The following is a 14,537-nucleotide window of genomic DNA, read 5'->3' on the forward strand; positions in this document are numbered from 1 at the left end:
TAAGAACCTTCCAATACTAGGAGAAAACGTGGCTGGACGATCTTACAACCAGGGAGTGAGGAAAGCCTGATTTAAAAAAAAAAAAAAAATGGATGTGACATAGACAGTTCATAGGGAAAAAAAACAAAAATGGCTTATAAACATATGAGAAGATTCTTACCCTAATTTATTTAATGCAAAGTAAAATTACCCTGTAGTATCAAAAGTCTGAAAATATTTTATTGTAGAGAAATAAGCAGCCTCATGCATTGCTTGTAGGAGTATCAAAATGGTACAACCCCTATAATTGAGTTTGGGGAAAGCAGACAGATTTATTTCAGTCCAGTAATCCCACTGTTCGAAATCTGCACTGAAGATAAACTTCCACAAGTAAACAACACATGCATAGGGTTATTCATTGCTGCACTGTTTGTAACAGCAGAAGATTGGAGACAACCCAGATGGCTATCAATAGAGGCCTGGTTGTATAACTGGAACACCCACACAGTGGAATACCATGCAGTGCTTTAAAAAGGAAACAATAGTTGTCTCTGTGTACTAATGTGTAGTGATTTCTAGGGTGTAAGTGAAAAAAGCAAGGTGTAGACCAAAATATGTAAAGGAAGAAATTAGAAATACATACTTGCTTATTTTGCTAAAAGAAATAGTGGAAGGATAAAACAAACACTAATAAAAATGATTACCTGGGGTGAGGGGGTGAGGAATGAAAGCCAGGCCTTCCTGAGTACCTTTTTTACATAGTTTTAATGTTGAAACATTTATATTTGTTACATATCCAAAACAAAAATAAAACAAAGAGGGGTAAAAGCAAACTGTAAAATTTGAAATCATGAAACGAACTTAATTTTATGAAGTTGGTACTATAACTACACAGAGGAAAGAATTATTTCAAGTGAGTTTTGAAAGTAACACAGGACTCCTTAGTTGGATGTAGTTTAAAGCCAAAACAGAATAAAACAAAAAAACTGCAAAGAAATCTTAAACTAATATGTAGTTTTTAAACTGTTTTATGTATATTTTAGTTTAAACTGAATAAATAAGTAAATTACTTAGGAACTAAGATTTTCATTGTGAAAGTAAAGAGATACAAATATAATGCCGAGAAATTAAGGAAAAAACTCTATTTGTTCTATTTGAATCGTTCAATTTGAATTGGAAATATCAGTGTGAATATAAATATAAATGTATAATGCTCCTTCTGTAACCCAAAGGGCCTAAAAGCAATGAAACTCCAGTAGCTGTGAGTACCCTGAGAATTCAGAGCTTGGTTTCTAAATATCATTAAAAGGAACCAGTGACCTTTGAAGAAGTGGCTAATGTCAGGTCCAGGGGAGGAAAATATAAAATGAGCCTGGGACATCTTGTGCTGTGCAAGGAAGTGCTCAGAGACTAATGGGATGATCGAGATGCTACAGGAGTCAGCTGGAAGAGGCATTAGCCAAGTGAGACAATTTGGACATAAAAATGAGTGTACTTGATGACACATCGAGTAAATAAAATCTGTAAGTTTCTGTATTGATATTCAAGAAGAGAAAAACTAAATTTATTTGCTAACAATGGAGGTGAATTTTTTAAATTAATTAATCTATTTATTTAGGCTGCGTTGGGTCTTTGTTGCTGTGCGTGGGCTTTCTCTAGTTGCGGCAAGCTGGGGCTACTCTTCATTGCAGAACGTGGGCTTCTCATTGCGGTGGCTTCTCTTGTTGCAGAGCATGGGCTGTAGGCGCAGGCTTCAGTAGTTGTGGCACACGGGCTCAGTGGTTGTGGTTCGCAAGCTCTGGAGCACAGGCTCAGTAGTTGTGGTGCACGGGCTTAGTTGCTCCGTGGCATGTGGGATCTTTCCAGACCAGGGCCCGAACCCGTGTCCCCAGCATTGGCAGGTGGACCCTTAACCACTGCACCACCAGGGATGTGCTGGAGATAAATATTATACCAAAATCTTATTCTGAAAACGGGTAATTAAAGGGAAATAATTATATTTTTGTACTGCCTTTTTAGAATGACTCTAGTTCATCTCCAGGGAGGGACAGCTCTTTACAGAAGAATGCCAGCTTAAAACTATGGAAATAAATAATAGAGGGCTTGGGCTTCCCTGGTGGCACAGTGGTTGAGAGTCCGCCTGCCGATGCAGGGGACACGGGTTCATGCCCCGGTCCGGGAAGATCCCACATGCCGCAGAGCGGCTGGGCCCGTGAGCCATGGCCGCTGAGCCTGCGCGTCCGGAGCCTGTGCTCCGCAACGGGAGAGGTCACAACAGTGAGAGGCCCGCGTACCGCAAAAATAAAATAAAATAAAAAAATAATAGAGGGCTTTTAATGGTGATTTTCTAATTCTACGAAATAATAGATTCAGGCAAGGCATATCAGTGGATGCTAAAACCGTTAGGGGAAGAAGATATTCACATACCCTTAACGTTTTACTCCACAAAAGATTTCGTAAAAAAAAAAAAAAAAAGATTTCGTGATTGTCCAAGTCAAAAATGGACCTTTACAAAGGAGACATTTGGTGGTCACTACCTTACCAAATGGCCAAACGTAGCATCACTGATAGTGACAAACTTAAATAATGTGTCTCCTGAGTATCTCCTTAAATACTGTACAGTACCCAGATGAGTATTCTTGTCCATCCTCTTCCCCCTGTTCCCTCAAATTATACTCAAGCCATTAGACTTTGAATGGAATGGTAGTAGGAGGAGAAGGTTGGGGTAGATGAAGAAGTAAAGGACACCAAAAAGAAACAAGTTCAGAATGTAGCACATTTCACAAGACATCTGGCCTCCTCTCTTCAAAAAGTCACTGTCAGGCTTCCCTGGCGGCGCAGTGGTTGAGAATCTGCCAGCCGATGCAGGGGACACAGGTTTGAGCCCTGGTCTGGGAAGATCCCAGATGCTGCAGAGCAACTAGGCCCGTGAGCCACAACTACTGAGCCTGCGCGTCTGGAGCCTGTGCTCCGCAACGAGAGGCCGCAACAGTGAGAGGCCCGCGCACCGCAATGAAGAGTGGCCCCCGCTTGCCACAACTAGAGAAAGCACTTGCACAGAAATGAAGACCCAACACAGCCAAAAATAAAAATAAATAAATTAAAAGAAGGCTCAACATTTAAAAAAAGTCCGTGTCTTTTGGGATTCTGGGAAGATGATGGTAACGGTTTATTATTTTTGAGTCTCCCCCAAATCACTGCATATAAACAGAACAGCTTGAATTGTATCTACGACAAAACCAGTTTGCTAGAGAATGAGGATGTGCTTTAGACAACCCAAATGACTACAGAGACAGCAACTTAAACTATGATATGAACATTAAATATGTACATATGTTCTTATAGACCTAAGTGAGGAGGGTTATAAGGAAGAGAAAAATATAGTTTGTAATGGTTATTTGCTCTAACAGAGTATATATGGTACAGCTATTAGAGAATATAGAGCATATATGCAACAAGTTATTTAAACCTTTCAGTAATCATATTACTGGCAGTATTAATGGTCTCATTGATTGAAATAATATCAGGCATCTTATCTGGCCACAATACTATGAGACTAGAAATCAACTACAAGAAAAAAACTGCAAAAACACAAGCAAGTGGAGGCTAGAAAATATGCTACTAAACAACCAATGGATCACTGAAAAAATCAAAAAAAATATGGAGACAAATGAAAACAACACAGCGATCCAAAATCTATGGGATGCAGCAACAGCAGTTGTAAGTGGGAAGTTTATAGTGATAAAAGCCTACCTCAGGAAATAAGAAAAATCTCAAATAAGCAACTTAACTTTGCGAGAAAGGATGAGAAAAACAAGAACAAAACCCAAAGTTAGTAGAAGGCAAGAAGTAAAAAATCAGAGCAGAAATAAATGAATTAGTGACTTAAGAAAATAGAACAGATGAATGAAACAAAGAGCGGGTTCTTTGAAAATATTTTTAAAAATTGATAAACCTTTAGCCAGACTCATAAGAAAAAAAGAGAGGGCCTGAATCAATAAAATCAGAAATTAAAAAGAAGTTAAAACTGACACCACAGAAATACAAGAGATCATGGCAGATTATTACGAACAGCAATATGCCAATAAAGTGGATAACCTAGAAGAAGTGGACAGATTACTAGAAGTGTACAATCTCCCAAGGCTGAACCAAGAAGAAATGGAAAATATGAACAGGCCAATTACCAGTAACGAAATTGAATCAGTAATAAAAGAAATCCCCAACAAACAAAGGTCCATGACCAGATGGCCTCACAGGTGAATTCTACCAAATTTGAGAAGACTTAATACCTATCCTTCTCAAACTATTCTAAAAAACTGCAGAAGATGGAGTGCTTCTGAACTCATTCTGTGAGGCCGGTATCACCCTGATACCAAAACCAGACAAAGATATCACAAAAAAGGAAAATCACAGGCCAGTATCGCTGATGGACATAGATGCAAAAATCCTCAACAAAATGTTAGCAAGTCAAATTCAACAGTACATTAAAAGGATCATTTACCATGATCAAGTGGGATTTATTCCAGGGGTGCAAGGATAGATCAGTATCCACAAATCAATCAGTGTGATACATGATATTAACAAATTGAAGAATAAAAACCATATGATCATCTCAACAGATGCAGAAAAAACTTTTGACAAAATTCAACATCCATTTATGATAAAAACTCTCCAGAAAGTGGGTATAGAGGGAACTACCTCAACATAATAAAGGCCATAGATGATAATCCCACAGCTAATATACACAACAATGAAAAGCTGAAATCATTCCTCTAAGGTCAGGAACAAGACAAGAATGCCACTCTCACCATTTTTATTAAACATAGTATAGGAAGTTCTAGCCACAGCAGTCAGAGGAGAAAAAGAAATAAAAGGCACCCAAATAGGAAAGTAAGAGTAAAACTGTCACTGTTTTCAGACTACATGGTACTATACATAGAAAATCCTAAAGACCCCAGAAAAAAAACTACTAAAGCTCATCAATTTTGGTAAAGTTGCAGGATACAAAACAAATATCAGAAATCTGTTGCATTTCTGTATAGTAACAACAAACTAACAGAAAGAGAAATGAAGGAAACTTGCATTTACCATCGCATCAAAAAAAAAAAAAAACACACCTAGGAATAAACCTACCTAAGAAGATAAAAGATCTGTACTTAGAAAACTATGAGATACTGATGAAAGCAATTGAAGATGACAAACAGATGGAAAGATGTATTATTTTCATGGATTGAAAGAAATAATATTGTTAAAATGACCATCCTACCCAGGCAATCTACAGATTCAGTGCAATCCCTATCAAAACACCAAGGGCATTTTCCATAGGACTAGAACAAATAAGTTTAAAATTTGTGTGGAGACACAAAAGACCCCAAATAGCCAAAACAATCTTGAGAAAGAACAGAGCTGGAGGAATTACGCTCCTTGACTTCAGACTATACTACAAAGCTACAGTAATCAAAACTATGGTACTGGCACAAAAACAGACACATAGATCAACAGAACAGGATAGAGAGCCCAGAAATAAACCCACTCACTGATTGTTAATTAACCTATGACAGAGGGGGAAAGAATATATAATGGGGAAAAGACAGTCTCTTCAAAAGTGGTGCTGAAAAAACTGGACAGCTACATGTGAAAGAACGAAATTAAAACATTTTCTCGTACCATGTACAAAGATAAACTCAAAATGGATGAAAGACCTAAATGTAAGACCTCAAACCATAAAACTCCTGGAAGAAAACATAGGCAGAACACTCTTTGACATAAATTGTGTCAGTATTTTTTTGGATCTATCTCCTAAGGCAAAGAAAATAAAAGCAAACATAAACAAACGGGACCTAATTAGGGGACTTTCCTGGCGGTCCAGTGGTTAAGACTCTGCACTTCCACTGCAGTGGGCGCAGGTTAGATCCCTGGTCAGGGAACTAAGATCCTGCATGCTGCGAGGTAAGGCCAAAAAAAAGGAAGGAGGGGGACTAATTAAACTTACAAGCTTTTGGACAGCAATGGAAACCATCGATAAAATGAAGAGACAAGCTACTGCATGGCAGGAAATATTTACAAATGATATGACCAATAAGGGGTTAATATCCAAAATATATAAATAGCTCATACAACCCAACATCAAAAAAAAACCTGATTAAAAAATGGGCAGAAGACCTGAATAGACAATTTTCCAGAGGAGACATACAGATGGCCAACAGGCACATGAAAAGATTCTCAACATTGCTAATCATTAGAGAAATGCAAATCAAAACCACAGTGAGATATCACCTCACACTTGTCAGAATGTCTATTATCAAAAAGGTCACAAATGACAAATGTCGGCAAGGATGTGGAGAAAAGGGAGCCCCTGTACACTGTTGGTGGGAATGGAAATTGGTGCAGACACTGTGGAAAACAGTATGGAGGGTCCTCAAAAATTAAAAATAGAATTACCATATGATCCAGCAGTTCTACTCCTGGGTATATATTCTAAGAAAATGAAAACACTAATTTGGAAAGATACATGCACCCCAGTGTTCATAGCAGTATTACTTAAAATAGCCAAGGTATGGAAGCAACTTAAGTGTCCATCAACAGATGAATGGATAAAGAAAATGTGGTATATATATTACCATGGAATACCACTTCATCATGAAAAATAATGAAATTTTGCCATTTGCAATGACATGGATGGAACTAGAAGATATTACACTTAGTGAAATAAGTCAGAGGAAGATACTATATGTTATCCCTTATATGGGGAATCTAAAAAAAAAAAAAAACTAGTCAGTATAACAAAAAAGAAACAGACTCACAGATATAGGAGAACAAACTAGAGGTTACCAGTGGGGAGAGGGAAGGGAGGAGGGGTAACAACTGATGGAGGATTAAGAGGTACAAATGACTATATATAAAATAAATAAGCTACAAGGATATATTGTACAGCACAGGGAATATAGCCAGTGTTTTATAGTAACTATAAATGGAGTATAATCTTTAAAAATTGTGAATCACTATGTTGTACACCTGAAACATATAATATTGTAAATCAACTATACCTCAATTTTTAAAATGCTGATTTATGATTGCATCAAGAAATTAAATAAAAGGGATAAATCTAACAAAATATGTGCCAGGTTTGTGTATCGATCAGGTAAAATCTAAAGTGAAGAGATACGCTGGGATCATGGAATGGAGACGATACTATAAGGATATCAGTTCTTTCTAAAGTGCTCTTCAGAGCCAATACAGTACCAGCCAAAAATCCCAGCAGGCTTTTTTTTTGTTGTTGTTGTTTGTTGTTTTTTTTTTTTTTTTTTTGCGGTACGCGGGCCTCTCACTGTTGTGGCCTCTCGCGTTGCGGAGCACAGGCTCCGGACGCGCAGGCTCAGCGGCCATGGCTCACGGGCCCAGCCGCTCCGCGGCATGTGGGACATTCCCGGACCGGGGCACGAACCCATGTCCCCTGCATCGGCAGGCGGACTCTCAACCACTGCGCCACCAGGGAAGCCTGGCTATTTTTTTTTAATCAAAGATGAGCTTAAAATTTATATGGAAATGCAAAGGGCCTAAAATAGCCCAAACACTTTAGAAAAAGAAGCTGGAGGAGTCATACTGTCTGATTTCAGGATTTTCTAAAGCTGCTTGGAATCAAGTCAGGGTGGTGTTAGAGTAGGAGTGGACGATATAGATCAGTGGGGCAGCATAGAGACTTCAGAAATAAACCCTTACAAATATAGCGGATTAATTTTCATGAGACAATCCAAGGTAACTCAGTAGAGAAAGTATAGTTTTGTTGGCTAACGATATTGGAACTATTGTCCATCTCTAGGCAGAAAAATTAACCTCAGTCCTCACTTCATACCATATTTTTTTAAGATCAGCATTTAAAATCTATTACAGACCTAAATGTAAAACCTAGAAACCTTACAGAAGTGAACATATGAGAAAGTCTGTGTGACCTTCGGTTGGCAAAGATGTAGAGGAGACCCATCTTTAGAACTGGAAATTTTAGAACTGAAAAATACGATAGCCAAATTAAAAAACTCATAAAAGTCTACTCAGTAGCAGAATGGAGAGGGCAGAGGAAAGAATCGGTGAACTTAAAGATGGAATAAAAATTACCCAGTGTGAACAACAGAAGAAATTAAACTGAGAAATAAAAATGAATAGATCATCAGGGACTTGTGAAACTATTAAAAAAAAAATCTAAACTGTGTGTCATCAGAGTTCCAGAAGGAGAGAAAAACGAGAGTGTGGCTGAAAAAGTACTTGAAGGAATAGTAGCTTAAATTTTTGCAAGTGTGACAAAAGACGTAAACCTACAGGTTCTAGAAGCTGAGTGAATGCTAAACAAGATAAAGAAATCCATGCCAAGACACATCATAACCAAACTTGTGAAAACTAAAGACAGATAAAATCTTGAAAACAGTGACAGAAGTGTACCTTACCTATGGGGGGAAGTTAGAACAACAGCAGGTTTTTCATCAGAAGCTGTGGAGGCCAAAAGGAAGTGCTATGGCATTTTTCAAGCGTGAAATGAAAAGAACTGTCCGCCCAGAACCCTGTACCCAGCAAATAGTCCTCCCTCGAGGTTGAACGCTGGCAGTTACAGATTGTCAGCACATCCTTACATTATAAGTATGCAAAGCAAAAACAGGGTGAAGGCAGTAATACGGCTTTCTCCTCACATGCTGCTCACTTGTCAAGGAAGAAAAAGGTTTTTCCACCAAAACTTTTCCCTTTCCAAAGATGTATCCATTAGCCAAAACTGTATCACATGGCCACAGTAGAGGCAAAGGATGGTGGTAAAGTGGGAGTATCTGGGATTTTCAATCTCAATTAGTGGGGAGTAGGTGAGAAAAGGGGGCAGTTAAGTGGAGAAGAGCATGTGGCCAGCTCTCAGGTTCACAGAGAAACTTAGATTAATTTAGATTAATATTATCTGCAAATGAGATTATACATGGTCACTGACATGACTGAAAAAAGGACATTCATTATACCTTTACAAGGCACATGTAACCATTAGTATGTGTAATGTTTTTTATAGTTCTGACTTTATCATCAAAAGAATTTTTAAAACTATATTGGGATCCTCAGAAAACGGAATATCCCTCTGTGAGGCCAGAGGCTCTGCAGACGGCCCAGTGTTGGTTGTCCCTAACTGTCCTTTGTCTGTGTAGTCGGAGGGGCAGCTAACAGATCCTGAGGGCTGGCTCCACTCCACCCTGTGCCAGGCGTTGGTGACTCAGTCGTGTCCCTTCCTCCAAGAAAAATCTGGAAGGAACTACAGATTAGAAACTAGTAATTACATACCAGTGCCAGGAGTGTTATGATAAGGGAATTGTATAGATTTATTTACCCCCCTCCTGTGGTCAGGAAGGCCCTCTTGACGAAGTAGTTCTGGTCATTCTTGGTTTGTCTAGCTTTGTTTTTGGTATGGAACAATTTTGTTGCTTCCTGTAGTTGCGTGCTGTCTTAGTGGGAAGTTGGAAGAGGCAGCCACCAGAAACTGTTAGCCAGATGCAATTTAAATCAGAACTCTGCTCTGACAAGTGTGATCACACAGTATGTTATCAACTTTTGATCTGTACTAATACGATTACTAAAAATGGTATCTTCTTGTAGTTTTACTTTGGATTTCTGTTATGAATGAGGTTGACCATCTTTTTTATGTTTGAGATGTTTGTATTTCCTTTTCTGTGAAAAAGTGGGTTGTTTAAAAACAACTCTTATTGATTTGTAGGTACTCTTTAAACAGAGAAATTAGTTTTTAGTCCATAGTAAGAATTGTGACTATTTTTTTCTAGTTTCTTGTTGTCTTGTAGTGATTTTTTTCGAGCGTTTATTTTTACTTTTATGCAGTCAAATATATCAGTATTTTCCTGTGGCTTCAGTGTTCTGTGTCATGCTCTGAAATACCTACTTAGCTCCAAAAGCGTATATATTTTAAATTTCCCTTGTTTCATGTAGTACACACATGATTTCGTTTTTATTTTTTGCATTTAAATCTTTGATACATTTGGGATTTATCCTGACCTGTGTTGTGAATCTCAATGGTATCTTTTTTCCACATGGCCACCCGTTTATTCTGATGCTATTTATTGGCTCTATCCACACTGATTTGAAATCCCATGTTTATCACATAGCGAATTCTTATATGCATTTGGTTCCATTTGGGAGCGTTCTGTTCTGTTCCAGTGATGTATTTATTCATGAGCCGGTACAAGTGTTTTAATAGTTGCGGCGTTTGTAGTATTTTTAGAATACTGTGCTCTAGGATTTGACTTGACTAGTGCTACATCATTATCCATCTCTTTCAAAATTTTCCTACTTCATCGTGTAAGTTTATTTTTCCACAAATGAACTTTGGAATCTGACTGCTTAAAAAATAAAAGTATTTTTATTGAGATGACACTAAATTTATAAGAATAACCTCAGGAGAATTGTCATTTTAATGATGACTCTTCTATGTAAGAATATAAGCCTTTCCACCTGTTCAGATTTTTATTAGTGTCCCTCAGAAACATCAAAACGTTTCTTTTTGTATAGATCTTGCTCAGTTCTTACATTTATTCCTAGGAACATTATTTTCTTAGGTGGCTTTGTAAATAGAACTTTCTTTTATTATAACTTCTACATAGTGATTACGTGTATATTGGGAAACTACTGATTTCTGTATATCAGTTTTTGTACACTATCACCTCTTATAATAGTTTTTCAGTTGGTTTTCTTTGACTATAAAAGAATGTAGTCATATAACCTACAAGTAGTGATACATATGTCTTCTTTTCAATTTCTATACAATTAACTTATTTCTCTTTTATAATTGTGTGGCTACTGTAGTGCTTCCCAATCATTTCATATCATGGCACGTAATGAAAATTATATTTTTAGTAGTGTACACTAGCATAAAGGGGAAATGCTTTGTGAGGCCAGAGGGGACCAGCCCAGGGTTTAACTACCCCAGACCATACCTGAATGACCTAAGATGGGCTGGAAAAAACCCTATGCCTCTCTGAAACAATATTAAAGAAAAAAAAAAAAGTAATGATCATGAACCTTCTTGTTATGTTATGTTCCTGACACAATACTTCTATTGTGTTTTCTCATTAAATTATGTTGGTTTGGGGATTGAGATAGATATATTTTAGTTTGTTAAGGAAGTATCCAGATACTCCTGGATACTTTAGTCAAAAATGAGATTTTAGTCAAAAATGGATATTGAATTAATAAACATTTCTTAAGCATTGTTGCTGTATGCCAGGCTTTGGAACTAAAATACTGAATAAAGTGAAACACTCCAGGAAAGAATACAAGTCCAAGTAGACTTGAGTTCAGATTTTTTTTTAAATTAATTTTACTTATTTATTTTTGGCTGTGTTGATTCTTCATTGCCACGCACGGGCTTTCTCTAGTTGCAGCGAGCAGGGGCTACTCTTCGTTGCGGTATGCGGGCTTCTCATTGCGGTGGCTTCCCTTGTTGCGGAGCACGGGCTTCAGTAGTTGTGGCGCGAGGGCTCAATAGTTGTGGCTCACGGGCTTAGTTGCTCCGCGGTATGTGCGATCTTCCTGGACCAGGGCTTGAACCCGTGTCCCCTGCATTGGCAGGTGGATTCTTAACCACTGCACCACCAGGGAAGCCCTTGAGTTCAGATCTTACCTACACAGCATGTACTAGCTCTGTGACCTCAGGGACGTCCTTTAATTATTTTGAGTCTTAGTTTATTTATCTGTAAGAAGGAACTAATGATAACTGTTAGGTTTGTTATTGTTCTAAGACATGATTCCACACTAATGCAGTCCAGCGGGGTGAGACAGACATGTCAACAAGTAATTGTGAAAAATGAGGTGGTATGGTAGAGATGGAGGGGTGAGCAACGTTGAAATAAAGGAGTGACCCGCTCTGCCTAGAGTGGGACTCAGGAAGGCTTTGCCAAGGAGGGAGTGTATACACCGGGTCTTGAAGGATGAATAGGGGAAGCAATTGTGTGTGAAACATCTTGATGTATTTAGGAAACTGCAGGTTTTTTTCAGGATAATTAGACCGTGGGTATGGGCAAATGACAAGAGACTGGAGAGGGGGACAGATTGTAGATCACAGAGGGCCTATAGTGTTTGCTACTCTGAAGATTGTGGACTTTTTTCTGTAAGTGACCGGTGGGTGTTGAAGAGTATTCCATCTTCAGATTTGCTGGTGATGAGGACGTGTTAAACTGCGAGTAGAGTTGCTTTAAGCTATCGCATTTGAGAAAGTCCTAAAACAAGGCAATGGGAGAAATGGGAGGGGGAGGCGGATGTGAAGAGACTTAGGTAGTAGAATCAACAGGACCCAGAGGCCATTGGACTATCCAGAGAGGAGGAATAAGGAGCAGTTCCCAGGGTTTCAAACTAGGAAGAAAAGTGCTCTAAAAATCACAGGATAAGTTCCTCTTTTTTTTTTTCTGTAGAAAAATAACAGTGTGTTTTGTGTGTAGCTTTTACAAAAAGTTTGGTAAGTTACATCACAGACTACTTAATTAAGTGCCCTGTGAGTGCCTAGAGGAGAGTTCTACTCATTCTGTAGGTAGCATTAAGAAAAGAGCTAAAGAAAACATCATCGCTATAACCATCTAGATACACTTAAAATTACCAAAGGTCTGAAGAAAAATTTTAGTGTGATTGCAATGTTTATGGTAAAGAAGAATTTGAATTTTAGTGTTTCCGTGGTTTTTGAGTGTGCAGTTCTGAATTTGCCTTATTGTTTACATTTTACAACTAAAGTTTATGTTTATGAAAATGATATTACGGTGATGAATAGTCAACCTGAAATAAAGGTTATATACGAGTGTTTAAAATATATTCACTGTGTTTTCTTCTATTCTAGTTACACTTTCTGGAAATGGAGAAAACGGTAAGGCGCTTTTAACTTTTACTCTCAAGTTAAGTAGACTACTTATGGTATCTTAATTACAACCCATATACTTGTTATTTAGTGATGACTCTGTGTGTTTTGGTTTCCAGGAAGGAGATATATATTCTTAAAGCTTAAGTAGTTAAAAGGAGATGTGTTATTAGGTTTATTTTTATACATTCAGTATATTCTCATTTGTGTTATTTATGTAAATTGAAGTTGCTGTTATTTTGTAAGGCATCTGGTACCCAAACTTCTTTGATGTACTTATATACATATTTTTGCCTTGTATATTCTTCAGAACTCTTTATAGTAGTGGTTCAAAGATTTTTAATATCAGTTCTAGCTAAGTTTGAGGAGGAGGTGTTTCATGATGTCTAAATTTTATTGGTGGTTCTCTTGTTTATGCATTTGTTTAAAATAGTACTTCACTACTCATAGTCATTTGATTAAGTAACCAGACTCTGAATTTGTAAATTGTATTACTAGTTCATTTTGAAATGGAATTAAAGTTTTAATGACTAATCAAAGAGACAGTGTCTGGAGAGAAAAATCATTACTCAAAATTTTATTGAGATAAAAGAAAATTTTAAGTCCTTTGAGATCAAATTTCAAAAATAAAATTTGATTTGAGATATGAAAATCCAGAGGATTTCTAAAACAGTTGAATAATTAGAAATTTTTTTGTGTGGTGGTTGTTTTTTTGGCCGAGCTGCGTAGTTTGCAGGATCTTAGTTCCCTGACCGGGGATCCAACCCGTGTACCCTGCAGAGGAAGCGCTGAGTCCTATCCACTGGACCGCAAGGGAAGTCCCTAGAAATTATTAATAAATATTCTTATTGTTGAAAATAGAAGGCATTAAGCATGTACATCTCAAGTTGACTTTGGATCTAACTTCTCAGTAACAATAAATATAGACTCAATCTTGGTAGGCTTGTTTTTCTTGCTTAAAATCAAAACTGTTTCCTGTGTGTTGAAAGCACAGACGTAGAAAGCAGAGAATTTCTGAAGTTCTTATAAAAGAACTTTTAACTTGGATCATTATTTCTTGGGGCTATTTTCCCCATGTCTTTCAGAGAGTCTTTGAGTAAAGTTTTTTGTTTGCTTATTTGTTTCTTAATTCAGTTACAGGTGATTTTTGAGTCAGACCTTTTGATTTATAGGTTCAGTTTTTCTTTGAACTTTGATTTAATTTGATGAGTTAAGCTTTTACTTTAAGTATTACTTCTAACCAATAGTTTATAGCATATATATGGGATTATTAGTAATCACACTAATTTGAACTTATTTAAAAACAATATCTCCTGTTATTATTTATATTATAATTTGATAACTACCGTCTATTAAGTGCTTACTATATTCCAGGCAATATACTAAGAGATTTATTTTATCTTTTCTTTCTTTAACTGAAGGTTAAGATTTTTTAAGGCAAAAACCATGTGCTTTTGTTCTTACGGAGAGCAAAAATATTCTAAAAAAATATTAAATGTTTAAAAAATGTTAAAGTATATTGTTCTGTATTCTAGCCTTAGTTGTAAGTAACTCAGTGATTAAGAAGTTTAAAGTTAAAGTAACCAAGCTATGCAATAATACGTAGATGAGGATTGACAAACTTGATTGAATGTGGGGGCAAGGCAGTAATATAAAGAAGTGAGATGAGCTATAGGTGAAGATAAAA

At 37.1% G+C, this 14,537-nt stretch overlaps 1 protein-coding gene across 4 annotated transcripts in view; it reads left to right on the forward strand.

Annotated features, from left to right (window-relative positions):
* ZDHHC20 (zinc finger DHHC-type palmitoyltransferase 20) overlaps nt 1–14,537 on the forward strand; it is a 73,202-nt gene that overhangs the window by 14,654 nt on the left and 44,011 nt on the right. For all 4 annotated transcript variants that reach the window (XR_010937069.1, XM_067713764.1, XM_067713763.1 and 1 more), the window contains exon 2: nt 12,833–12,859. Coding sequence is in view for 3 of the 4 variants with exons in the window: in XM_067713764.1 (XP_067569865.1) it covers nt 12,833–12,859 (27 nt within the window). In the remaining variant the exon portion in view is untranslated. The remainder of the gene's footprint in view (nt 1–12,832; nt 12,860–14,537) is intronic.

The sequence above is a fragment of the Pseudorca crassidens genome, chromosome 18 (genome assembly GCF_039906515.1).
Source record: "Pseudorca crassidens isolate mPseCra1 chromosome 18, mPseCra1.hap1, whole genome shotgun sequence".
NCBI classification, from domain to species: Eukaryota; Metazoa; Chordata; class Mammalia; order Artiodactyla; family Delphinidae; genus Pseudorca; species Pseudorca crassidens.